Source organism: Motacilla alba, chromosome 4 (genome assembly GCF_015832195.1).
Source record: "Motacilla alba alba isolate MOTALB_02 chromosome 4, Motacilla_alba_V1.0_pri, whole genome shotgun sequence".
NCBI lineage: Eukaryota > Metazoa > Chordata > Aves > Passeriformes > Motacillidae > Motacilla > Motacilla alba.
This window is the reverse complement of record NC_052019.1, coordinates 10,196,915-10,223,307: the sequence shown is the minus strand read 5'-3', so window position 1 is coordinate 10,223,307 and position 26,393 is coordinate 10,196,915. Positions and strand designations below refer to the sequence as shown.

The 26,393-nt window shown below is 40.6% G+C and overlaps 1 protein-coding gene across 1 annotated transcript in view; it reads left to right on the top strand.

Moving 5' to 3' along the window:
- CPZ (carboxypeptidase Z) overlaps positions 1-24,887 on the top strand; it is a 34,105-nt gene extending 9,218 nt beyond the window's left edge. The window contains exons 2-11 of the mRNA XM_038136600.1: positions 2,465-2,488; positions 3,404-3,778; positions 4,750-4,962; positions 7,006-7,202; positions 8,139-8,300; positions 14,046-14,204; positions 18,289-18,424; positions 19,479-19,618; positions 22,254-22,353; positions 24,056-24,887. Of these exons, the coding sequence (XP_037992528.1) occupies positions 2,465-2,488; positions 3,404-3,778; positions 4,750-4,962; positions 7,006-7,202; positions 8,139-8,300; positions 14,046-14,204; positions 18,289-18,424; positions 19,479-19,618; positions 22,254-22,353; positions 24,056-24,411 (1,862 nt within the window). The 3' untranslated portion in view covers positions 24,412-24,887. The remainder of the gene's footprint in view (positions 1-2,464; positions 2,489-3,403; positions 3,779-4,749; positions 4,963-7,005; positions 7,203-8,138; positions 8,301-14,045; positions 14,205-18,288; positions 18,425-19,478; positions 19,619-22,253; positions 22,354-24,055) is intronic.
- The last annotated feature ends 1,506 nt before the right edge of the window (positions 24,888-26,393 follow it).

The following is a 26,393-nucleotide window of genomic DNA, read 5'->3' as shown; positions in this document are numbered from 1 at the left end:
ACCCCGGGACAGCATATCAGTGGAATTTCACATCTCTTCCATCAGCTATCCATTGCTTCCTGATGCCTCTCCTTCTGGCCAGCTGGGCAGAAAGAGGCATCTGCTAAAGGCAGCAAGTCTGCTGCTGCTCAGGGAGCTGGGGCAGGGAGAGGCAGCACCACGTCCAGACCCCGCCTACTGCATTTTCCCTTGGGTTCCCTCTGCTTGCTCCTTTGTGTTGCCAGAACACCTTTTTGCTCCAGCTGAAAAAGCAAAATTCTGAGATGCCATTGAGAGCAAGGCTGTGCCACATCTCAAACTGACTGATGGGTAATAGCACTCCAGCACAGCAATAGTATTTGGGGAGACTGGGTGTGCCCCAGTTTCATTATTTGATCATTACAGGTCAGAGACGGGAACTAACAGGACATTTGTAGCTTGGTCCTGGAGCCAGCAGAGGGGGAAATGCCTCTTATCTTTGAGGAGACGTGAGCAGTTGTAGAAAGACTATTCACACTCCCCAAATACCACACAAAGAACTGTGCCCAGCATATACAACCCTTTAGTCTAAAATAATAGCTACAATACATTAATTTTCTGCTCAGGAGAGGGGAAAAAAGGTGTCAAATATTTCTCATCCACCCCTCAAGGTAACAAAGGGGATTCATTGCTAATGACCCTGGTGATAAACAGAAATGGTGTCATTCTCCTCATTGGGACGTGGCTAAACTCAAGCCAGTCCTCTCCACACTACGCTTCCCCTCTGAAAAGGAATGTTTGGCTGACTCCAGACTTATGTCCAAGGTCTCTCAAATGTGAGTGTATTGATGTTAGTATATAAGACTATCCAGATTCAAGGGGCAGTAACATCCAATTTTATCAGCAGGATTAATTGCTGGAGCTCTTACTAAACAAGAGATCATTTCTTTCTCTCTCCCAGCTGGCATTATACAAAATGCTATTCCTTGATTATCCCCAGATGTAGCACTGGATGCAGTATCTGGCTGAGATGAAGCTTTTTTAGAAATGCCTTGACCTTAATAACTAACTCACAGGGGGGATTGTGCCTAGCTAGGGGAAACAATGAAATCCTATAATGGATTCATCACCGTTGATGAACCAGGTATTATTTAATGCAGTTATCATAATGTACTGAGCCAGGAAAGGAGTTTGTGTGGATATAATTTTTTCTAGCTTGCTGCCTAACAGAACTTGTTGGTGTTGGGGATGGGCTACTTCTAGTTCTGATGCCTCATTTATTTTATGAGGTAATGTGGCTCAATTACAATGCATAATATATAGAAACAGACTGATTTCCAATTAAATATTTCCCTCCAAGATAAAACCCCAGGGTTAATTTGGTTCTCATTACAATGACTTTATTTTGGCTAAAGAATGATCAACTCATTAGCAACACATATGCAGATGATTACATTTAAACAAATATGCCAGGAGTAGAAGTTTAAACTCTTTAGCAGGAAAAAAGGAAAATGTAATGAATTTGGTCTTGTGAGCAATAAGAAATAGCAACAGAAAAGGTCCCCAATACACCACAAGAAAGGTGAACCTGGTGGTGTTCAGGCTTGCAAATCAGAGTGATTTGAGGTACTGGTGAAACCAACTCCAATACCTTGGCAGAAATATGTTTCTTTAGTTGCCAGTATTGGAGAAGGGCAGTATAGAATTATTGGCTACAGGAGCAAAAGAAGCAATTAATGACCAATTGATGGTCATCATGCTCCTTCAAAATCAAGAGAGTATCATTTATTTCAGCTAGTAAACAGAAAGCAGAGGAGATCTGTTGGCTCTTTGCAAACACAGTGTGAAGGAATGCACCAGGGAATGAGAGAGCTACTTAACTAAAGGACAATGCTGGAACAACAGCAATGGATATAAACTGGCCAGAAATACTTTTAAACAGGAAATTAAAAGGGAATTTCTAGCCGTTAGAAGAGTGATCTTTTGGAAAAGCTTTCCTGTGAGAGTAGTTGGGGAGGGAAATAATTAGCTTTAAGATGTTATTAAAAGTGATAAAACCCAACTGCTAGAGATACAATGAAGTAGGATGAGGAAGGAATAAGGTCCCCTCATATCTACCAAAGGCTAAATTGCTTTAACAGGAAAGGTATCCACTGCATTATATGGGACAAAAAGATCTTTTAGAGGAGATTGATAAAACACCTTGATACGTACAGAAAGACTCATATGGACTCTTAGACTAACCAGATTAAAAAACCCTAGATTTTGATTAGTGAAATTTCCTAGGCACCTAACTGTGTGTGGATGAGGGGCAATGGGGTTTCTCAACTCAGCCTATTCTGTGATTCTATGATATGTGCCTGCTGGAAACGTGTGCTTGTTCCTGGTATGGCTGCTATGGCTCAGTCTGAGCTGCAACAGATACCGGATCAGACAATTCCTAACACAGAGGAGAAACTATGTGTACCCACCCTGTAATGATTTTTCTTTTCCTCTTTATTTACAGGTCAATGTCAAACTGCACAGAAAGGTATGGAGTGTCTTTCCTTGCTGTTCTTGGAGAACTTCAAAACCATAAGTACTCCTTCCTGATTTCCTGACAAGTACACTCATTTTGGTGCTACAGTGGGCTTTCTCACAAGAGAAATGTGCTCTTTCATGCAGTGCAGTATTTTGCTGCTGTGACAACAGTGTTTGTTACCAGCCAGAATCATTACCAAGAGAAGGACACTCAAATGTAAATCTATTACTTTAACAGCCAGTAATTTTATGAAGAGATGTCTTTCTATTACTCTTTTCCACTTCTAAGTGGGTTGAGGGTGTTAGCAACACTTATCTTTCCTAAGACCTCCTAACCTGATTTATTAAAATGTATTGGGTTTATGAGAATACTCATGTAATCGTATTATGGGTATGCTCACCTGTGAGTTAGGCACCAGAGTGACTTTTCATCTCTTTGGGCAATTTCAATCAAACTTTGTGAAGGGTCTGTAGTTTCAGAGATATTAAACTCTACAAATTTTGCAGGGACAAGCAGAGAAAAGTGGTAACTTAGTGGTACATTCCCCACTAAAGAAGAAAACCTATAGGTTCTCACACCTACTCAGGGAATCCATATGACTATTCAAGGATAGGGGAGAGAGTGATATCACAAATACACTTTTACTCAGGAATCTGAGTGTTTCTGACCAGCAAATTCCCACCTTTCTCTTAGTAATTTTCTGGTCAAATTTCTAAGCTCAAATTATATCTCCAGAACCAAGCGTGCTTCTCATTATCTTTCTATTAGTGGTTTTAACTATGCAATTCAGTTTGCAAACTATTCCCAGCGTACCTAACAGCTAAAGAAGTAAGTTCATTTGACATACTATTTGTTATGTTCTCTTTGTCTACTCGAATATGAGTGAAGAAAGTTATTTTCCCTGTGTTCACCTCCTTTTCGCAGCAAAATGCGTGGATATTGCTCTGAGTTCTTGTACTGATGTTGCCTACACTCAAATGGTGTATCCCAACTTTCTGGATCAGAAGTCTCGGGAAGTGATTGAGTACAGCTCTGAGTACCTGCTCATCAGCGTGCTGCACAACCTGCTGCAGGGGGAATGCAACCCCGACCTGAGGCTCCTGGGCTGCTCAGTGCTGGCCCCGCAGTGTGAAAAGGACAAAGTCATAAAGCCCTGCAGGCACGTCTGTGAAAACCTCAAAAAGAATTGCCTCCCTGCCTTTGATGCAATAGACATGGCCTGGCCCTACTTCTTGGACTGTGACCGCTTCTTCGCTGGGGAGGAAGAGGGGTGCTTCGACCCGCTGGCAAAGCTGAGAGGTGAGGGAGGGAAGGAGGGAAGGAGGGAAGGAAGGAGGGAGGGAAGGAAGGAGGGAGGGAAGGAGGGAGGGAGGGAGGACGGGAGGGAGGGAATGAAGGAGGGAGGGAAGGAGGGAGGGAAGGAGGAAGGGAGGGAGGAAGGAAGGAAGGAAGGAAGGAAGGAAGGAAGGAAGGAAGGAAGGAAGGAAGGAAGGAAGGAAGGAAGGAAGGAAGGAAGCTCTGCTGGCACACCTTGTCTGCATGGGGAGGGTCTCATCTCACTCAGCTTAATTTATCCATGGCACAAAACCTCTTCACTTGTCATCTCAGACTGCTGTCTTTGTAGAGACCTGTAACATGTCATTAATTTTGTTCAACCTCTTTTAAAGACTTAATTAAACTGTGCTGAAGAAGTATCTTTTTCTCCCCTTCATTTAAAAAGAGCATCAAGACAGGCAGCTCAGAGCAAGATATTTTGATGCTTTTAGATAATCCCTGTCCTGTGTGATAGCTGTCTATATCTTTGAAATATTATTTTTAAAAACTGAAACCTCAGTGCACTTATAAATCTATGACTGCCTGTCAAGCTTAACAGCTCATTAAAATATTCTCATTAATGATTGTCACAGATTTTTGTTTGGATAAAGATAAAGATAGCTGAAGACAGATGAATCTCATTAAAAAAAGATTCACCAAATTTAAGGGGAAAAATCTGCACAATTTGTTACTGAGATGAGCTAGCATGCCAAAGATCAAATTTAACTGGAGATTGCACAAATATTTGTTAGTGTGCATATGCATTAGTAGGATTTTTAAAAAAAAGTGTCACAATTAAGTGTAGTATGTACTACATACATTTAAGGTTTTGATTGCAGCTTTATTTTCTATAATTTTTCTACTTATATAGATAATTTGAAAAAAAAAAAGTGCAGGTTTTCATACAATCCTCTGAGTACTATGGTTTTAAACACTGTTATGATTTTTCATTGCAGGAGAAGTAGATGCTGAGGAAGATTTGCCTTCAGACTTGCCAGCAACTTTTATTCAGTTCAAACACCATTCATATTCCCAAATGGTGAGCACGCTGAAGAAGACTGCCTCAAAATGCTCCCACATTGCCACCACTTACAGCATTGGCCGCAGTTTTGAAGGGAAGGATCTTTTTGTGATTGAGTTTTCAACCAAGCCCGGACACCACGAACTGCGTGAGTTTTACCAGTGCTGATCAGGCTGCTTCAGGGGAGACCAGATTATCCAAGTGAAAACAGGCCCTGTTACTGAGACATCTCTCAAACTCTAAAAAGCATTGACTGCAAAACATTTCTCCTCTCTTGAGTTCCTGAGTTTCAGTGACAGTTGATGATTCCTTGTAGCAATTACAACCCAGTAGCAACTTCTGACTGTGATGAGCTCTGTGCATCACCATGCTTGGTAATGCTGTTCCTTGTATCACTGTATTTGGTTGCAGTGATATCACTGTCATTTATCTGTGCCCAATGTACAAATTTGGGATACATTTCTGTTACTGAGTCTCCCTCCCTATCCTCTACCACTTCCTCACTATCCTTCACATCCTAAAATACACAAATTTTCTGAGAAGGCCTCAGACAGAGAAGGATATTGATGCTAAAAAAGGATGATTCAGCACAGAAAACAATCCTGAACAGAGATTCATGTCAGTACTATACCTGTCAGTTGGTGATACCAGGAATTTATGTTATCATAGCCCCTGAACAGATGTTATCATAGTATTTATAGGTGCTAACATATGCATTAGGATATGAGTCCTCACAAATTTTCTGCAGAGTGGAACACTAAAAATCTCTATTTTGTGGTTTCATCACTAAGAGAGCAAGGGACAGATTTTTTAGTGTTTTAAATTCTTCACAAAACAGATAACTTTCTAGGCCAGTATTAGGTATTGTTTTCCAGTTACCAGCTCCCAAGTCAAAAATTATGCTTGCCTAAATATGGTGGATTGCTATGGCCATTGCTGAGAGCCTCAGATTGCTTCTCACCAGAAGAGCTCTAGCACCAGCACAGCCTCAGCAGTGTGGCAGAACTGAACTACATCTGACCTAATACTTTATTGAGATTGTGGTCTCAGGTCGGGCTGCTGTGTCCTCTGTGTGCTGTGCTGCACACAGAAGGGACTCGGAGAGACTGGTCACTTTGTTTACTCTCAGCTGTGCTGCCTTGTGTGGTGTAGAGGTATTTTGAGGTGCCTTTAAATTTAATTAGGTCCCAGTAGATGTCATTAACAGAGCAAAGACCTACGTTACATTTTCCTGGCCTATCACCCTTTGTCTCTTTTTCAAAGATAATAAGTTGCAGGTGTCTTTTTAAGCTTGTACTCCATTTGCCAGGAAAACACAAAGCCTATGAATCAGGCTTTTAAATGAAAACTGTGATATGGCATGATAAAAGATTATAGCTTAACACATTTCCTAGCATTTTTCTCTAAATCTATTGCTTCATGCTGCCTGGGACACCATAAAAGGAGGTAGAAATAGCTCCAGAGCTGGAGATTTTGCCAGCCTGAGCAAGTGGTGTAATAGCTCTGTGCCAGGCTCCCTCCAGTGTCTAGCGCTCAAGGCTGGCCATGATCAGAGGCAAAGTTAAAGGAATAGACAGGAAAGGGTGTCTCCAAAGTGCACCTATTTTCTACTTTCCATTAGTCTCTAAGGAAGGATGGAAATTGAAAGAATAACTACAGGGAATTGCAAAGTTATGTATTTCTAGCAGGCTTATTCCAGGGCTATTTAGCCTGAAAGCCCCTCTTTATGCATAACCCAGCTTCTTTTCTAAATAAAGGGGTAGTATATTACACATCTGTTGGTGGTTTCTAGCATCTGTGAAAAAATAAGGCATTGAAGCCCCTCAAGGTAGGTCAGAGTGCCAGGGTTGTTTTGCTCCTCCCCAGCCATGGCTTGATGTTTTTGTTTTCAGCATCCTTTGCTCACAATTAATGATGACTCTAGCAAAAGCTCAGAGCAATGATCACCTCTACTGGTTTGGAATCCTAATAGTTTGGACTTAAATTTATTTCACACTATTTAAACTGTTCCTGAACTGGTTTTTAATGAAGAAAAGTTCACCTAGAACTGCTGTGCTATTTGCAGGAACACGTGCATGACTTTAGCGTAAATAAAACTTTGACTCATCAGTAAGCAACTTGGATTAGTCTGATTTTGGAAGCCACTCAGGTATAGTCAAATTAAAGCATCTCATTATTTTACATTCCACAGTCAAGCCAGAATTTAAGTACATTGGCAACATGCACGGAAATGAAGTTGTGGGGAAGGAACTGCTGATATACCTCGCACAGTATCTGTGTTCAGAATATCTTCTTGGGAACCCTCGCGTCCAGACCTTGATCAACAACACCAGAATTCATCTCCTGCCCTCACTCAATCCTGATGGGTATGAACTGGCTGCAGAAGAGGTAAAAGTTTTGTTATAAGGAGATGTTCAGGCTGTCATGTTTTTATAATTCTCCATGGGAAAGAACAAACTGGGAGGGGAGTGTCCTGTAAAGGGGAGAACACTAATAATTGACTGCCAGAATCCCAGGCAGCTTTGGGGGTGCATTGCTTTCCAAAGATGATGTGAACAGAACTAAGAGGAAATCAGAGCCATATTTGTCAGTTTTGCTGCCTGCATGTGATGATGTGGGAATGACTGTGTTACTTTTTCACACACTTAGCACACTCTGCTAACAGTTCTGGAACAAAATGCCTGACTCACTATAATGACTTACATTGTTTTATAAGAAAATGCAGTTCAATAGCATGCTGATGTTCCCTCTCTTTTAAATCTGTAGGTATAATGAAATGTGAATATTGTCTGTACTGTCAAAGTTTCATAATGGATGGCAGTTTTCAGAGATCAACTCATGTCTGATGGAGACCTGTGAAAACTAAGATTCTATTATTTATTACCTGACTTTTTTTTTTCCCCCTCTCCGTTTTCTCTACCACCACTAGCATGAAATTAGACCTTTTTTCTCTGTTTTTGCTCATGTGGTGAGCTCTGTCCATTGTATGAGTCTGGGGTTATTGCACTCTGCCTCATCCTGTCTTGAGCCATCAGCTGTATTTTTTTTTTCTCCTCTAACCCACTCTGCATGCTGCTCTGAGCAAGAGGCTCCTGTGTTCCTCTCATGAGTCACATCACTGGTGAGTGAAACACTTCCTGAATGCTAGTTAGTGCATTAATATTCATGGGGACAAAATGTGATTAATTAATAAGCGTGGGTTTTTTAACAGTACAGACATTTTCAGTTTACTTCTTTTAAAACTTCCCTGATTAATCAATTTCCACTAAGTGCTATTTTGAGAAAGGGAGCTATTCTGAAATTGGCTTCTGTGTGACAAAATAGGGGGCTGGTTACAATGGATGGGTCATCGGACGACAAACAGCTCAGAACTTGGACCTGAACAGAAATTTCCCTGATTTGACATCTGAGGCTTACAGAAGAGCTGGGATTCGTGGGGCCCGTCTGGACCACATTCCCATTCCACAGTCCTACTGGTGGGGTAAGGTATGAATTACACATTTTATAAATCATTTCTACTACAGAGCAGCTCAGGAATTAAGAGACTGAGATTGCTTGTTCTGAAGTTATTTGCACGTAATCAGATTTTATAAGTAGGACTGAAGTGGACAGGCTCAGAATTGGCATGAAAATCATGGTGTAGGTCTGGCCAAAGAGGCAGGTGTCACAAATAATTTGCAAAATTTGTGGACAATTTGAACTTTGCTGGTTTAGATTAAGAATAATGACTGTTATGAGGGGGTCACAAGTGTGTAATGATTCATCATTAGTGCTTTAAACTGTGGTGCCTGTTAAAGCCTGTATGGATTTGGTTGTCATTGCACCAAGCCCTGCACAGGTTTGATGCAATAAGAGTTTCTGCCATGGAAAATGTACAAAAGCTTCATGTAAAGCTGTGTGGTGTCATCTTGAATTAAGAGGGGATGTTTATAAATGACTGAAACCATATAGAGCAGTGGAAACAGCCAGTCAAGCTGCAGAGGTGCTGGGAGGGAAAGTTGCTGCTGCAGAGGTCAGAGCAAGATGGAGGCAGCACTACAGGGCCTCACACTCATCATCACTAAGCTCCGTGTGATGTTATGTCAGGAATGCAAAGCTCAGCCCTACCTGAGTTGCTGGCAGACCAGCAGCCCCCAGGACAACTCTAACTGGACCTTAGCTGCCCTTGAAAGAAGAATCACAGGAAGCTAAATCAGTAGTTCAGATTGATTCAGAGCTCTGCTTTTCTTCTACTTTTAAACTAATTATATTCTGATTCAATATTTATTGCTGGCACAAAGCCTCAGAGAGGTGGGGAACAGGATTGTTTCTTCTGGTGTCAGCAGAAGATTTGAGAGAACATACTCCAGGTTCTTACACTGTTGCAGGTGGTCTTATGTAAAGCCAGGTCTAAATCCCAGGGGCATCTCTGGGGCTATCCCCGTGTTCTGGTACCCCATTTCACAGTAGTAAAATCTAGATATAAGCACCTCACTTCCTTGGGATATATGCATATGAAGACCCAAGGCTGTAAGAGGCTCAGTAATGCACAGTGTATTATACCACTAATTTCTGCCATAATTAGGCTCAAGTAGTTTATTCTATTTTGCATGTAATCATAGATCCCAGATTATGGCACTGAATTTCTGCATGATTATAAGGTCACAAGCTTAGAAGTTTTCAACTTTTGACTGAATAATAACAGGTAATAGTGAGCTGGTAAATGCAAGTGGAGTTCAGAGCATCAGATGGTAAAGAAAGTTTGAGAGCTGTGGAGCAGAGCCTGAGGCCAAATGAAGATAACTGGGAGAGAAAAAAAGGGATTTTAGGAGAAAAGTCAGAGAGATTTTGATTCACCCCTTAGTGAGTTTCCCTAGTTGGATGCCAGGTGCCCACTAAAGGCACTCTATCACTCCCCTCCTCAGCTGGACAGGAAATATAACTACAAGTTATATAAATGTAACCCATGGGTCAAGATAAAGACAGGGAGAGATTGGTCACTAATTAACATCAGAAGCAAAACAGACTCAACTTGAGGAAAATTACTTATATCTATTTATTTTATTTATTATGAACTGAATCAGAGTAGAGGAATGAGAAATCTTAAAAAAACTTTCCCCCCCACCTCTGCCTTCTTCCCAGGCTTAATTTTGCACCTGAATTCTACACCTGCTTCCCCATTGTGGTGCAGATGAACTGGAAATGGGGACTGTGGCCAGTTCATCCCACATTATCTATGGAACTCTTTCCACCTCAGGGGAAGGGCTCCCTCAGACCCTTCCACAGCTCCAGCATGGAAAGGAAAGGCTGAAGATCTTCCTCAGCCATGTGCTACCTCTCTCTCTGTGTCCAGAGGTGCAGGGTTGAGGACCCAGGCAACAATGAGGGAGGACAAACCTGTCTTTGACCCTCATTTTTTTTGCCTGTGAGCTTGTCCCTGTAACTCTGGATTTCCTGGCTCTAACCTCCTCCCTCTTCAAGTCCTGCTTCTGCCTTGGTTCTTCTTCTGACCTGTGAGAAAGGTCTCAGTGGCAGGCAGCCACTTGCAGAACCCATCTCTACAACCGTGTATTTGTCTTTCTTAAACACTGTGTACCATCACGGCAGCTTATAGAGATATGGGTGGAGACTGCCCAACATTGCTCTCACAGCTACCACCACAGCTCTGCCCCAGCTGCAGCATCACCCTGGGTTATTTGTCAAGACAAGGGACCAGAGAACCTTGGCACACAACCACCCCACCCCACCTGAGCTCTGCCTCAGTGGGTGTAGACCTGGGGTGAAAAATACAACACTTCTTCTGCAAACCTTTTGTTTTTAAAGAAATAAGATGGCCATCCAAGGTACCCCTCAGAACACCAAAACTCAGGGAACTTCTAGGTGCTCTCCTGGCCCCAAAGCTGCTCCTCACATAAACAACACTCAAAACATCTCCAGATCCAAATGCTTTTCAGAGCAAATGAGGGAACCAGGCCTGTGGCCTTAGTGGCACCACAAAATCTCCTTGCTGACTGTAGTTTCCTATGGTTCACAAACCTGGCAGTAAGTGGTCTCACAGCCCTGTGTCTCCTCTGCTGATGGTACCACGGGACTGCCAAATCAGCTGTCCCTTAATGTCCTTCAATTTTGTCAGGTAGATGAGCCCATGGCTCTTAGAGTGGTGCTTTGTGCATGCAGGAGCATTAGGGTGAATGTTTCAACACCAGCCTCTCCCCTTTCATTTACTTAACACTGTTCATTACCTGCCTTATTAAAGTAATTACCTGAGTGCTGCAGGGCATTGTATCAAGATCAGGAAGCAGAAAGTGAGCTCTCAGCCAGAGCTCCTGCTCCCCAAAAGCCTGGCTTCATTCAGAGTGTTTTGTTCCCCTCTTTTATGAATTATTGTAATAAGTGGTCTGAGGGCACAGACAAACAGACCTCAGGCTACATCTCAAATATAGTTCAATTGTCTTGGTTCAAACAGAATTCAGAAGTCTATGCCAGTGGAGGCTGGCATACTCTTTAAGAAAATTAGTCTGGCTGCTTTTAAAAGGGAGAAAAAAAAATCTTTGAAAGCCATGGAGACAGTGACTAATTGCAGTATAATTGAAGAAATGAGATTCAGGTTTAGAAAGGGTAGTGGCCCTTCTCCATACTCATGCAGAAATAATTTCCCTGTTTTCTAGTTGTGCTCTGAATTGTTCTTGTGAGATGGATACTTTAAAATTTATCTCATCTGACTTAAAAGCAAAAGGCCTGGTGAAAAAAAAATTAATTCCACAAAACCCACATTAAAGGAAAAGTCAAAGGCCAGAGTGGCATAGATAACACCTGCTATCATCTGGTGGAGCTGAACCAGAATATGCTTATTTCATGTCACTGAAATGTTATTAGGATAAAAATAGTGACATGTTTTTTCACAACATTCACTTCAGTAAGACACTGGCTCTGTGAGACAGCACTGTCTTGGGGCTTATTCAGGTATCTGCTTAGCCAGTTGGCTGATCAGGATGAAAGACCGAAACCAGGAGCTCTCAAATAAAACTGTGTATTTTACTTTTGTCCACTGAATTGCAGAAGCAACTTAAAAATCCTATCAAGGCCCAAGGATGCTGTTTGAAAGCGGGGCTGATGCTGTGTCAGGCATGGCCTCTCTGGCGGGGCAGCAGGAGCTGGAGCAGCTGCAGCAGGGCAGGGAGCTGATGGGATTTTGGGGCAGCAGCCTCCTCAAAAGGGCTGGTGCTATGGACTTGGAAGGCGTGAGCTTGTTCCAGGCGCTCAACCACCCTGAGAAACTCCCAAAGTGCCCAATCCATGGGGCAGGCAGTGACACAGTCCCTTACAAGCCCCCAGGGGTCTTCTCTTCAGAAGAGATGGGCTCAAAGGATAAACTTCCAGGGTGTAGGTGGAAGCGACTGGTTCTAAAGCACTACTGGGATAAAGGTCATTATCAGATCATCCCAGGACACTGCACAAAGGCCAGAAAAACAAATCCTTTGGTGCAGATAGAATTCTTTGGACACTGTCATGTTTGTTGTCAGGAAGCCTGTGGGCTGCTTTCTTCTCCCACTTCTGCATTGTGTGTGGGTGTGTGAGACTGCTAAAAGTCCTTTCCTTTTGGAATACCCTTTATCCGCCTTTTAATTTTTTTTTTCATGTCATGCTATTCCTGGAATCTCTGTGTTTAATCTTCCCTATAATGTAAAAAAACTTTTATCAGGCTTCTGGTGTGCAAAGTGCATTCTGTGTGTTCCTCAGTTGATCAGACTTTACCTGTTACCTCCCATTTTTTATGTTGCCTCTTTTAAACGCCAGAGTTGAAAGCTACAGAGTAGCATTTATCTCAATAGCTACAGAAGGGCATTTTAGGGAAAAACAAACACTAGAAGGACTAATTTAAAAACTATGGTATCTATAGGGATGTAGTCTCCTGCTTAGGTCAGGAGCAGACAGGGAAATATCTTCTTAAATCATTCCAGGTAAAACTGTGTTTAGACATGGCTTTTTCCTTGGCTTTCTGCCTCATTGATGGAGCTATAATACATGCATGGTGCACCTTCCCAGTGGTTTTCTCTGCTCCACACCTGTGTTTGTGGATCCCCAAAGGTTTTTTAACAATAGCAGATTAGAGACAGATCCAAAGAAAACAGGAATTACTATTGTTGAAACACAAGTATATAGGTCTTTAGGGCCTTTATTCAGTTGGTTTGGTAGTTTTTTTCTTGTTTGTTCTGGATGTTTTTTCCCTGCACACTGTTAGTCACTAGTGCTCTGGAGCCCTGGCTGCCTGGTTTTCTGACAGCTGAGTCAAAGCAAAGGGTGATAAGCAATCCCTAAAGCAGCCCTAAGTAGATTCTGGACTAAGTTCATCATAACAGGTATATCTCATTTTTATAAAGCCTGCAGACCTGCAGTGGTGCAGGCTCCAAATGAGCAGCCTCTGCCCTCCTCAGGTTTTCCCCAGGTAACTTCCCTCAGCTGCAAGGAGAGGAACCTCAGCTCTCCGGGGGCACTGGTGAGTCTGGGCTTGCAGGGACCGGCCAGCAGATGCCACTGTTATCCCTAAGAATGAGCTAACATCGGAGCAGGTCCCAGAAATTCCTCCTGAGAAACGGGATGAAAGAGCCTCCTGCATGCCGGCTACCTGAGCATCTCTTGGAGTCTGCTGCCCTCTCCCCTGGCGGCTGTTACTGAGAGGGGACTGTCAAAAAACCCTAAATTTGGTGACTTATCTGCCACAGTTCACTGCAGGCAAACCGCAGGCATTGCTGTGCTTTATACATATTAGTTTTCATTTATTTACAGATTAACCTGTACCTAAGGATAGCAAATGCATTTTTTTGCATTTGTGAATGCAAAAAGTGATGAGAACTGCAAATTTATCCCCCTATTCCAGTTTATCCAAAGTCAATCCTGCTGAGTCAGAAATTAAATTAGATAGGGAGTTAAGTAAGTAGTGATAAAATGCCACTAGTTTTCCAGCCTAAAGTATCATCATCTGAAAATGTCACTGTAATGAAAAGTTTCTTCTTCTGTCAAATGTTCTCTTTCCTTTTTTGTTTTAGTTTTTCCCCAGTGAACAATGTGTATCATCCATTCCCTGGAGAAAACTGATTTTCTTCCCTCAGTAACTTTTGGGCTGGAAGAGCCAAAGAGCTTCAACATTCTCCTTTCAACAGTCTCTTCTCCATTGGGCTTCATCCTTCACAGGATCAAATCCCTTTGGAGTTGCATGGCTAGTCACAGCTTTTTTTTTTTCCTGGATTTCAGGTGGCCCCTGAGACAAAAGCAGTCATGAAGTGGTTGAGGTCTATCCCATTTGTGCTCTCTGCCAGCCTCCATGGGGGCGAGCTGGTTGTGACCTATCCTTATGACTATTCAAGGCATCCTATGGAAGAAAAAATGTTCTCCCCTACACCTGATGAGAAGGTAATGTTGCTTTTGCAGGGTTAGGATGTTGGCTCCATTTTTGGAACTATGGAAACATTTGCTTTTAATAAATAATAAACTTTGATTAATTTAGATCATGTACATATGTTGGTATATGTATACATTTATGTATTTAATATTTAATAAATAGCATATTTATATACATAATCCAGGGGTATATATATATATATATACACAACATTATATCAGCTCATAGAGCTGATATCAGCATCATAGAGCTGATAATAATGCTAATAATGCCAAGGTCAAATGCTCAATCCTCACAGAGCCCTTTCACTTAAGACTTGGAGTGGATGATCCTTGTGGATTTCTTCCAGCTCAGTATATTGTGTGACTGATTTATACACTTATTTAATGTACTTTAAAATATAGGATTGTTTACACACTATCAACTTGGTCTGGAAAGATTTACCTATCTTTTGTGAGTCCAAATATGGCTTCATAAAGCACAGATTAGGAAAATCCTAATTTTAATTTTAAATTTTTTAAAGGTTTTAATTTTTAAAGGGAGAAGGCTGTGATATTTTTACCAGTGGTTTCCAGAAGAAAAGGAATAAGCCTGACCAGCTGTGCTATTTTCCTGTGGAACCCATAAGGAGTGAGGGAAAAAAAAGACTTGTTGCCGTATGGTGGCAGCCTTGTAACATTTATTCCAGGTCAGACGAATGGGATTGGTTTCCCCCTCTTGTCCCTGGAAAGTTCCTCATTTGGGACTCGCTGTAAATCTTCTGTGAAATTTTTTGCCATCTCTCCTATTTCCCTTTGGTTTCCTCAATCTAGTATTCATTGCCGACATGCCCACCAGGAGAACAGCTAGCTTTTCAGCCTTCTAGCTGCGCTAAAAATGTCAGTGGCCTCTTAAGAAAAGTGGTTCTTTATATAAACAAAGAACAGTTGAAAATAGTCAGAAGTTGATCTTTGACTTGAAGCATCCTTTATCTTTGAGCATATCTCTAGGCTGACTTCTTCTGAAATGACTGTTCTCACTAACACATATTAAATATTTAAAGATGTTTGACTGTTAAACATTTTCTGTATCAATCTGTTTCTTCTGAGCTGTACAATGCCTAATGACTGTGTGTGTATGAAAATGATTTAGAAGTAAAATTAACCAGGCACTGCACAGCAACAAACCTGTGTAAGAAATATCTGGTGGGTGCAAATGCAGGCTGCAGAACCTCTTGCTGAGGACTGGGGGAAATCACAACATTTTGCTTTTACATCCCACTGCCTGGGCTAGGGCTATCCTATGCATAGATGGTGAAGGAATATTGCCATGTGTGCTTTATCAAGCAGTTCACCCCCTGGAATGGAAATGCAGCAGTACTTCCATCATTTCCACTCAGGGACAGCACATGTATTTGAGTGAAAGGATGCAGCCACACAGACAAAGGGCTCCTTTCCAGTGGAGTGCACAGCTGGACAAACCCTAATGGAACTCCTGGCTTGCAGCACAGTAAGACAGGGAACCCTGTACAGGTGACTGCTGCATAGTAGATGACTGCAAAGTCTGGGAATTTGGCTACAAATCTGGAAGTTTAGAAAATGCAGGAGAGGGCTGGGGATGTCTTCAGTGAAAAACTGATTTTTCAAATGACTCAGCACAAGAAACCTTAACAGCCCTGTTAGTATCGCTTGAAATTTTTCACAGAAATATATATAAAACCTGCACCAGTGAAGTGACCTGCATTTAATTAAAGTGATCTGCAGCTGCTGCTGTCAGGGAACCTACATCCCAAAATACAGCAGTTTGGTTATCTGCCATACATTGGCCATAACCATTGTTCTGAATGCTGACCTGCTACATTTGCTCTGCAAGGGGAAACTTGCAGACCAGGGTGAAATGCTGCAGAGCAGATGATAGCCAGATATTAAAAAATCAAATTTTGAGAAATATGTTCAAACCATATTTCCCCATTTGAAAATGCATCTGTGCTTCCACCTCCCCATGTCCGTCATGGTGCATGCATGGAAGCACAAGGATACTCTACTCCAAGATATTGCAGATTTCAAGTCTCTTTTTGGCCTGCATCACAACCTGGGGCAGTATTGGCTGAGAGCAAAGAGTCTCAAAGCTGGACCATGTCCTTACACTCACATTCTTGCATCTGGTTCAGCCCACCCAAAAACTTTTCCATATTTCGGGGTTTGTGGAGATGGATGTTTTAACACTTTTTTTTTAAACAAGAATCTGAATTGATGACTCTGCTCACCAGAGCAGAAAGGTCCACACCGAGTCAAGTTCACTTCCTTTGGTGAGATGAAACACTCCCTTCCCTCCTCCTGAAAAACCCAACCTGTGATGGTCAGTGAGGTAAAAGTGCTGGTAACAGCACTGACCTCACTTTACTGAGTGAAACCTCACACTACCAAAGTCACAAGGATTCTTCTGTTTTTCCCCTTTTTGTTCCTGTATATTATACCTAAAAATCTAAGTTTCCCTGAGGTCCATGATTGGTCATGCATTAGCTTCTAAGTGATAACAAAGTTATTGTTATCCAGGAACATTTTTTTCCTCTTCTCACTACCACTGGCCTTCTTTCACTTGAGCTATTGGCCAGACAAAAGCCTTATGCCTCTCCGTGTGAAACAAGAGGAGGCTTGGTCACTGGAAATAGGACACCTGCAGATGTCTTTGTAAAAGGTGAGGATCATACTCCTAACTCACATAGGCACCTTCTAAACTTTGTATCAAATACCTTCCATGGAACGTTCAGAACTGGGACCAAAATTCCTGTAGAAATTAAAGATATTGAGCCTGGCACTGAACTATTGGCAGTAAAAGTTCTTCTTAACCTATTTAATTAACATCTATTTCTTTTCAGCAAAGCTTTGAAGGACACAATTTTCTGGTCTGAGCAATATTTAGACACATAGAAACTTAAGGGAGTTGCAAAAGCATTTTACATTAAGTCTGAATTTTTAGTTTCTCGTCATCAGAAGTACTTCAGTAAAGTGTCTTTACACTTACATTAATCTCTCTTCCCACCTTTCCTTGCTCACCTACCTGATCCCATAATTTGCTCAGCTATGTGATTATTAGAAACAATCACAAATATCAATCAATGTTGTGTGCTTGGTTATTTTGGGTCTTTATCCTTGATGATAACACTAGCATAAATCTTTAGGGTCACTTCTAAAACTAGGATTTTAGCCACCAAACTTCTTGCACACACTGTCTTAAGCAATATGGAATGAAACTCATGATGATGAATAGCAGCATCAAGTAGCACCTGATAACTGCTGTAATTTCAGTGTTGAAATCTGAGAGTCTTGCCTCAGCAGATGAGGTCCAAATAGACAAAAAGGAGAGGGAGGATTTTTATACAAAATTGGAATAGCCATTGGAGAAGAAGGACAGGAACATGATTCAAATAAACGGTTTCTTCAGATAACTGCTCTTTCTTCTGTCTTCACTACATGTTCTGCCACTGTTCCTTTCTGGGTGGTGACTGCTCTGCTCTTCATCAGTGTCAACACTCTTTGGAAATCAGTGGTGACATCCTACATCATCACATCCTATCTTTCACTTTTTGGAATGGTTTCTGCCCCACACAGAAGCAGTTCTCTCTGAGATCAAACTGGCAGGTTTTGCTGTGTGACTGATAAGTGCAAAGCAAATTGACACTGACTATTTTAAACAGCAGCACTCAGTGTGAAGATTTAGTTGGGCTAAAGGGTAAAAAATATCAAAAACTAAAACAAAACCTAAAGGAGGCCTAAATTTCATCTTTAAAACCTGGGACTTGAACTACAACCAAAAATATCCTCTGCTCCTGCCCCAGGTGGTAGATTGAAGCCAAGTATCAAAAAATCCACTGGTATTTAATATGTTTTCCCTGGATAAATATAACGGATTGCAGAGAAGAACCTTAGAGAAGAAGACAAACCAAAATTTCTTAGTGACAAGCAAAACTTCCTTGTAGAGCAGTTAATCACCTCCTTTAGTCTCGAGGACACAGTGTGGCTCGTTGTCTGGACTGACAACAGCAATAGTTAATAACAGCAATGGCAAAGTTTTCAGTTTGTAAAAGCAAAGATATTCCAATCATGTCTGTTACAGGTGTTCAAGATGCTGGCTAAAGCCTATGCAGATGCACACCCCGTCATCTCAGACCGGTCTGAACTTCGCTGTGGTGGGAATTTTGTGAAACGTGGAGGTATTATAAACGGTGCTGAGTGGTACAGCTTCACTGGAGGTAAAACCACTTTACCATCATATCGAGTGAGGTAAAACCTCTATGTGACCTTTATAAAACACCAGTGTTTGATTTCGGTTTGGTTAAGGTCCTATCCATGCAGAACATAATTTTTAGGGGATTTAAGTAGTAAAATCTATGTTGGTAATGTTTTTATGCAGATAACATGGGATGCATTCAACCCCAATGGAACTTGAGGAAAATTAACAAGTTATGCAAGGGTCAAATTTGTTATATCATATAATATAATATTTATATTTTCAAATTTGGAGTGTAGAAATAAATGCTTTATGCTATGCTCTAATTCCTTAGCCTCATGAATCCATCTTGTAGACAATGCATGTGCTGCTTTCTCATCTGTTTAAATAAATTCTTTTTTCAGGGAAAACAACAACAGAGACAAACATCCAAGTCATTTGTTCTTCCGCTGTTAATTTGATTTCCCCAATAATAGCATTTTGTTTTCTCTAGAATTCCTTCAATACTGGCATGGGTAAAATATCAGTGTTCATAAATTTTCAGCAGTGCTTCAGTTACGTTTTCCAATAGGACTCAGCTGGATCTCCAAATAATTATGTTGAAACTAGACATTTGGAATGCTTTGGGGCATGCATGAGAATTAGATCTCTTTGGCTTACATTCGTCCCAAAATTATATCCAATGTCTTTTATACAGAAATAGTTTTGAACATAATAATGGCAAAAGGTCATTTCTGTTCTGGTAACCCTTGGCAATCACCTCTGATACAGCCGATTATACAACTACTGTGATTAACCAATCTTTATTGCTCCATTGCTACTTCTTGGCCAGGTGAATAACAATATAAAATTATGCTTTTTTGCCTGTAAGAAGCGTCATTGTTGTTAGTTTTTATAGTTGAAACAAGTTATAGAATTCTGAATTTTTGAACACTTTTTATACATTTGCAAGCACTTTTTTATAGTATAGTAACCCACACCCATGGGGACAGCATTCAGCTGACTGCAGCAGCATAACTCCAGTTAAAAGCTACATGGCTGTTCATGAGCTGTCCTCTTTCTTTTTAAACCTGTAGGTATGGCAGATTTTAATTACCTTCACACAAATTGCTTTGAAGTTACCGTGGAGGTAGGATGTGAAAAGTTTCCTTTGGAGGAAGAACTGTTTACAATCTGGCATGAAAACAAAGGTGCCCTTCTGAATTACATGGAAATGGTACTGCTCTGCTTTTACAGACCTTTATGCTTTCTGTTTTTCTTTTTCATTCTTTGTCAAAATTAATTTCTTTGCTGTTTTCCTGGTTAGCTCTCAAGATGATGCTGAATCAAACACCACACTCCTCCAGGGGCCCCAGTGCCTCAGTTTATCTGGCAGGACACACACAGGTGGTATTTTGTCTATGCTGCAGAAGGGATTGAGATTGAGGACTGCAAAGGTCTTGAAAATAGTGAGAAAGGAAATTATCTGTGAATACTTTGGGCAGCATTATTCATCAACTGTCCAAAATTTTAGCACAAGAGAAAACCTTAATATTCAGAAAAGTGTGAATCAGCTTTCCTCTTCAAGACTAAAGCAAGAAGATCTGCTCTCCAGAGAGCTTCCTGAAATTTTCCTTTCCATATTCCATTGTGTCCCAAACCTGTCCCACAGTAATAAATTGAGATTCAGCTAAAATCTTGCTAGAAATGCCATTTACACACTTTCCATCCTGATTTCTTTATGAAAGTACTTATTAAATACCTAAAGCCAAATCTTTCAAAGGAAGAACTGTGTGTCTCTGAGCATTAAAACGTGACACTTAAATGTCATTTTTAATAATATGTTTAAGCTCAGCAAAAACAAATACCTCACTGACAATAAGTAAGTGAGCACAGAAACAGAAGTTGCTCATCTTTCTCTCAGCCATTAGTAGATTAGCTTTCTGTCATGCCTTATTTTGATAGAGTATGCAGTAATTTAAAATTGTTAGGAGTGTTTTTATGGCCTTTCTAAGCAACCTCTTGCTACTTGTGGTAAGTATGATCATTCAATAAAGTCTACAGTACAGACCACCAAACTCATTTCATTTTACAGCTGTCTGATGAAAATGAGTTTTAGTGAATCCAAATGGAGCTGGGTTAAATCCATGTATATTACAATTGAAGTCTTCAAGATGTAAAGATTTTTATAGTGTGAGATACTGTAGAAGTCTGTGCTGGAAAAGCTTTTTGAGTAAATGCAGGACAGTAAGCAAAACAACTTTGCAGATAAGGATGACTGAATTACCCACGATAAGGATTAAGTCTGCCATAACCAATTCAAACTTTTCTTATTCTGATATATACCAGGCTGTTTGGTGTGTGTACAAATATACTTGGCTCAACACACAAAAGTAGAATTCATTTTCCTAAACATTGATCTCTTCTCCCCATCAGAAGCAATATCAAAACACCCTGCCAAACTCATGTGACACCGATTTGAGGAAAAATGAAAAATAGTACATTTACTAAAGCAAACCAAAGCAAGATTGAGAAAGAAATTTCAGTTTTGTCATTTTTATCCTGTCATGTTATAATTGCAAAATTAGTATTGAAGCTGGATGAGGTCATACTACTTTGAGTATGTCTACACTGTAAATTGAATTTGAGTCTGAGATGACTCTTCTGACCATATTTTCTCTCTATCCATATGATAAATCCCCAAGTTCATGCTGCAAAGCAAACTGCAGTGCTTCATTGTAAGGGATAGTTTTCAAATCCTCATATTGAGTTGCTCCTAAACTTTTCAGTGAGTAGCTTAACTTAGTATATGGAACAGCTGCTTAACAAGAGCAGTGACAACACAGTCTCACCTTAAAAACTAGTCTCACTAGGCTAGACATTTTTTTCAAACTTTGTATTATCAGTTACTGTAAAGTTGGATACTATAATTTTTATTTTTAAACATCTTTATATTCCAACAGAAAAGCGAATGTGCTTTTCCTATTGTTTTGATGCTTTGGGGTTTTTTCTATTGTCTTGTGACAAGGGTACTGGGAAAGGGAGAGTGAGTGGAAGAGAAAAGAGGAGGTGGGAAAGTAAACAACTCAATTTGGTCATAGCTGCTCAGAAAAAAAAATCAAGATGGAATTATTTTTCATTTTAAAAGGTCCAGATATAAAATATATTTCTAGATATATAATATTTTAAATTTGGAACTGTAAAAAGAGAATCTTAAGAGGCTTAATGTTTAAATACTTGGAACTTTTATTCTCTTTTGTTTTATTTTATTAAACTTCCAGTATAGCTGTTTGTGCACCTCCTTGAATGAAAAAATTCACATTGCTCTTTAGTTTGTCACCAAGCACATTTCTCAACAGTTCAAGCAGCTCAGTTCTGTGCTTGTAGAGAAGGGGAAATGGCTGTCATACACACTGCTGTCATGACATTCTGACAGGCAGTGAAGTGTAGGGAGCAGAGTGATGATGAGTCACAAGTACTAAAGTGATGCCTTCGCATTGTGTTCAGGGCATCAAATTGGTTTTGAAAGCCTTAACTTTTCATTTCTTTGTGGTTCCGTGTCTAGGGCAGGCATTCAGAAACAGTCTTTAAATACTGTGGTCAGACCATGAGGTGCCAGTGATTTGTGCAGAGAAGGGTCTCTCCAAGCAGAGCCACATACCTATCCCAAAAAAGCTCTGGTTCCATTTTCCCTTTCCCTCAGTCCCCTTGGACCTCCCTAAATAGGCAATGTGATCTGAAGGGGCATTATCTCCTGAGAGCCTCTGAATGGGATGATCTTTTTGACAATTGTCTCCTCTCTACAAAGGTTTCCTTGTAAGGAGGAGGTGGTTTTGCAGTGACTCCCATCTAACTCTGCTTTGCTTTGCCAGGTTCATCGGGGGATAAAAGGAATTGTGTCCGATAAGTTTGGCAACCCAATAAAAAATGCTCGTATTTCAGTCAGGGGCATTCAGCATGATGTCACCACAGGTAATATTTTTGGTTTAGGATTTTTCCCAGGGCAGAGTGAAAGTAGTGGGAGCTTAACCTACAAAAGTATTATCATGTTTGATAGAAATGACACCTTAATGGAAAACTGAAGGCTCAGGCGGGGGTTCTCTTCTGGAATAACAAGAAAGAAGATACGTCAAGCTGACTGCTAAGTCTGTCCTGTCACTGGGATGATGGAGCTCTTGATGTGGAAAATTCCACCTGGAACAGTCTGCTGTCCACCAAAGCTAGTGTTTGGGGGAATATGGCAACAGCTCTGCTCAGAGGCTGTAACTCAGCATGTGGAGCCTTGATGGAATAAGTTAGTTGAGATATTGTGAACATGTTGTAGACTGCAGTAGGACCCCTTCTAATTTTCACAACTAGAATAATTGCAGAAATTGAAGGGTCCACAGTCTTTCCTGTTCATGTGGAAATGCATAAATATGTGCAATTTTTGGACAATTACTATTAGAACATTGAATTATGTCCACTTTATACCTGTCACCAACTGATAAACACATATTGGGGCATATACAACTGCTACTTTTCACAGTCATAAAGTCCTGAGCTCTTAGGCTGTCCCTGAAATCAATGCTTTCTTTTTCATTATTGATTTCAGTGAGAACAGGGTGGGCAATAGAAGTGCAAAATAGAAGATATGAATGGTTACATTTTGGTCTAATGATCGTTGTTGAATCAATGGAAAGCCAGAATGGCTTATAATGTAGTGGATGTTTTCCAGCTTTCAAAAAAACTTGCATTAGAGGGGATACAATAGTGGAGATGATGACAATTATTGAGGCTGGTGGGAGACTCTGGCATGAATTAGGGTCTTTTTCAAACTTCTTCCCAGACAATGGCTTCCCATTGGCAGTTGACTTTTAAAGGATTAAGAATTAAATAAAAATATGTTTACACTGTAGGAAAGAGTGAATTTGCTCTGAGTTAGGTGGGGTTAAAAATGTCATATGGTTAAAAAGTTTTTTTATTTTAGTGTTAAAAAGATCTAAGAAATTCCATGAGCAAATAGTATTAATGCAACACTAACTGAGCTTAGAGACTTGCCATTCAAAATAAAGGAAATATAAAATGAAAAATAAATTTTTCAGTTTTAAAGCTCCCTGCTTTAGGCCTACAGGGTCTAACCTTCAGCTGGAGGAAATTTACATCCATTTTACACTAATGGCAATTTATACCAGCTGCAGCACCAAGTCCAAAGTCTTACATGCAAGAATGTCTGCAAAGGAATTGAATGTAATTTAATTAAAAGAGGGATTTCTTAACTCCTTAGACATTTTAAATATATATATATATATATATGTGTATATATTGCAGCCTGGATTCTGATTTTGCTTTCTTAAGTTTCACTTAGTTTTAATTGATTTCTTTGGGAGTTATTTCTTGTGCCCTTGGGAAAAGCAGCATGAAGGAAAGCATCTCTTCCCTGTGATACAGAAACAGCAGGTAGTGACATTTTGTATGTGAATTTTACTCCATTACCTCCCAAGGGCCAAGTTTTCACAGGCAAAGTCTCTTTTTTGTCATCAAGAATTTGCCTTCAAACATTTTCCAAAATCTGAGCTGCTTTCATGGCCCACCCCTTAGCTGCCATCTGTGTGCCCACGGCTGTGTGTGCAGCTACAGGGGCTGCGAGGTGAAAAACTCAGCTCAGTTTTGTTGTGCCTGTCCTTTTCCCAAGCTGCCGACGGTGACTACTGGCGGCTCCTGCCTCCAGGAACGTTCATCATCAGCGCCCAGGCGCCAGGCTACAGCCGCGTGATGAAGAGGGTCACCATCCCCGCCAGGATGAAGCAGGCCGGGCGCGTGGATTTCGTGCTGCGGCCCGCCGAGGCCTGGCCCAGCAAGCTCCTGCGGCGCTCCATGGAGGACGCGTACGACCCTCACGACCCACTGGAACTTTTTGACCCTCACGCCCAGCACGGGCAGGCCGAGGCTCGCGGAGGGTCGGCAGCGGGCAGGGAGAAGCCCTGGTGGTGGTCGTACTTCAGCTCTCTAGACCTGCACAAACCTCTGTGGCTGCTCAAGCAGCGCTGAGGGATGGCGCCACGCTCTGCTCGCCTCACTCCGCTGCCCTTCCGGACACCCTCACTGCTCTTGGCAATATTTAAATGTTTCATTTGAAAATATAATATTAATTCAAGCACGCTTGCTTCTTTTGTTTTCTCTTCACACACAACTGAGTATATTCAAGTGGGCTTTTAAGTATTAAAAACAACGGTGCGCATCCATTCAAAGGCCAGATTTTATGCAGTTTTTTTCTTGGTAATGCTCTGTACTTCTGCCCATGTAGTTAATCATCACATTCATTATTTATTAGGTTCTAAGTACCTGCAGGAAAATATTCCTGATCCTTTAATGCATTTTTGTACATGTTTTAATACATTAATGATAACATACTAAAAACAACATTCAGAAACACTCAGAAAACTCTTTTATTTTCCTTTTTTATATTAGCATATTAAGTTTGTTACCTCTTCTAATAAAAGCTCAAAATATAGGGTCTTTTTTAAATTTTAAAAATAAGCTTTTAATGTATTTAGCAAAATACTGGAAAATGCCTTTACTGCTGGAAATACATACTATAAATGTGTGCAGATGTAGAAAAATACATGAGATAATTCATGAGGAATTTTGGTTAAAGTGTGACATATTACACTGAAGTTTTTAACATCATACACTGTTCTGAGCCTATGTACACGTTAATGAAACTCGTAGACATCAAAGAAATCAAACTTCTTTTCAAGATACTTGAGTAAAGCTCAGTGAATAGTGGTCTTGCAAGATGCTGTTCTCTCTCAAATATCAGATGCAATGTATTTTTTAAGGGGATATATATTAAAAAAGTCCTTGTTTTTGATGAAACACATAGGCCCACACCTCCTTTTAGGCTGGACTGTTAATGAACTCCCTCTACAGACTGTATTTCCCCCTCTAAATGCCACAGTGTGTGAATGGTGTGATTGTTGGAGCTGATATACTCTCTGCAGGAGCTGCTGGATTAGCTGTGTGGATTGCCCTATGAATTCTAAAAACTTCTTTTGCTCATCTTAGGTAAAGCAACCCCATTGCATGAATCCCATAGTCCACATGCACATATCTCATTCTGTAGCTTCCTAGGAAGACCCAAGAGATGAATGATCTTCATTCTGCAACCAGATGCTGCACATGGCTAAGTACTTTATTCCCAGTTGTAATCTGATTGAAGTTAGGAGTCTGTTATTCATGTGCTTGGATGTCTGCAGGACTGGAGACTATGTTAAAATGAAAGAAAATTATTTCAGAGCATTAGCAAAAAGTAATTATATGGGAGTGAATGTACTGCATGCACATGGATAAGTGTTCCTTGCCCAGTCTTGCCAAGTTAAAGGAACTTTGAACCCTAAATATGCCAAAGAAAATTGAGCAGGAGATACACCTCCAAACTTTATTTCCAGTAATAGGTATTATTACTGTTTTCTTTGGTCATTTTTTTCAAAGCCAGCTTCCTATGAAAACAGTGGTGAAGCGAACAAAATCTGAACAATATGCTAAATTGCTAAGTATTAGCTGCACTTATTAAGCACATAATTTGTTGCATGCTTAGACAGGTGTTTTCTCTAAGTACTTCCTAGATTCTCACAGACCTATTTAGGAATTTTTTCAAGTGATCACAGTAAACCCAAGCCTGCTGAAATGCAAAACAGAATGACTGTGCAGAAAATCCACTTCTTTCCTGCAGTCCTGAGTTGAAAAACTAGATGAGAGTCAAGACTTGGGAAATATGATTTCTGAGTAGATTGTAAAGACATTTTATGTTTGAGACAGTTTGAAAAAGTAGTTTGCTGTACTACTATACCACTTATGGTATAGTAGTGAAAATTGTATGAGAGAGCAAAAATAGCCTCTCTCCCCACCTCAGTCATAAAAAGAGGTGGCCAGCAGAGAAAATTTAAGAACAGAACTTTCTGCAGGTTCACACTCAACAGCCTGTATAGAAGGGATGTATTAAACTGCATTTAATGAAGTAACTGTGAGGC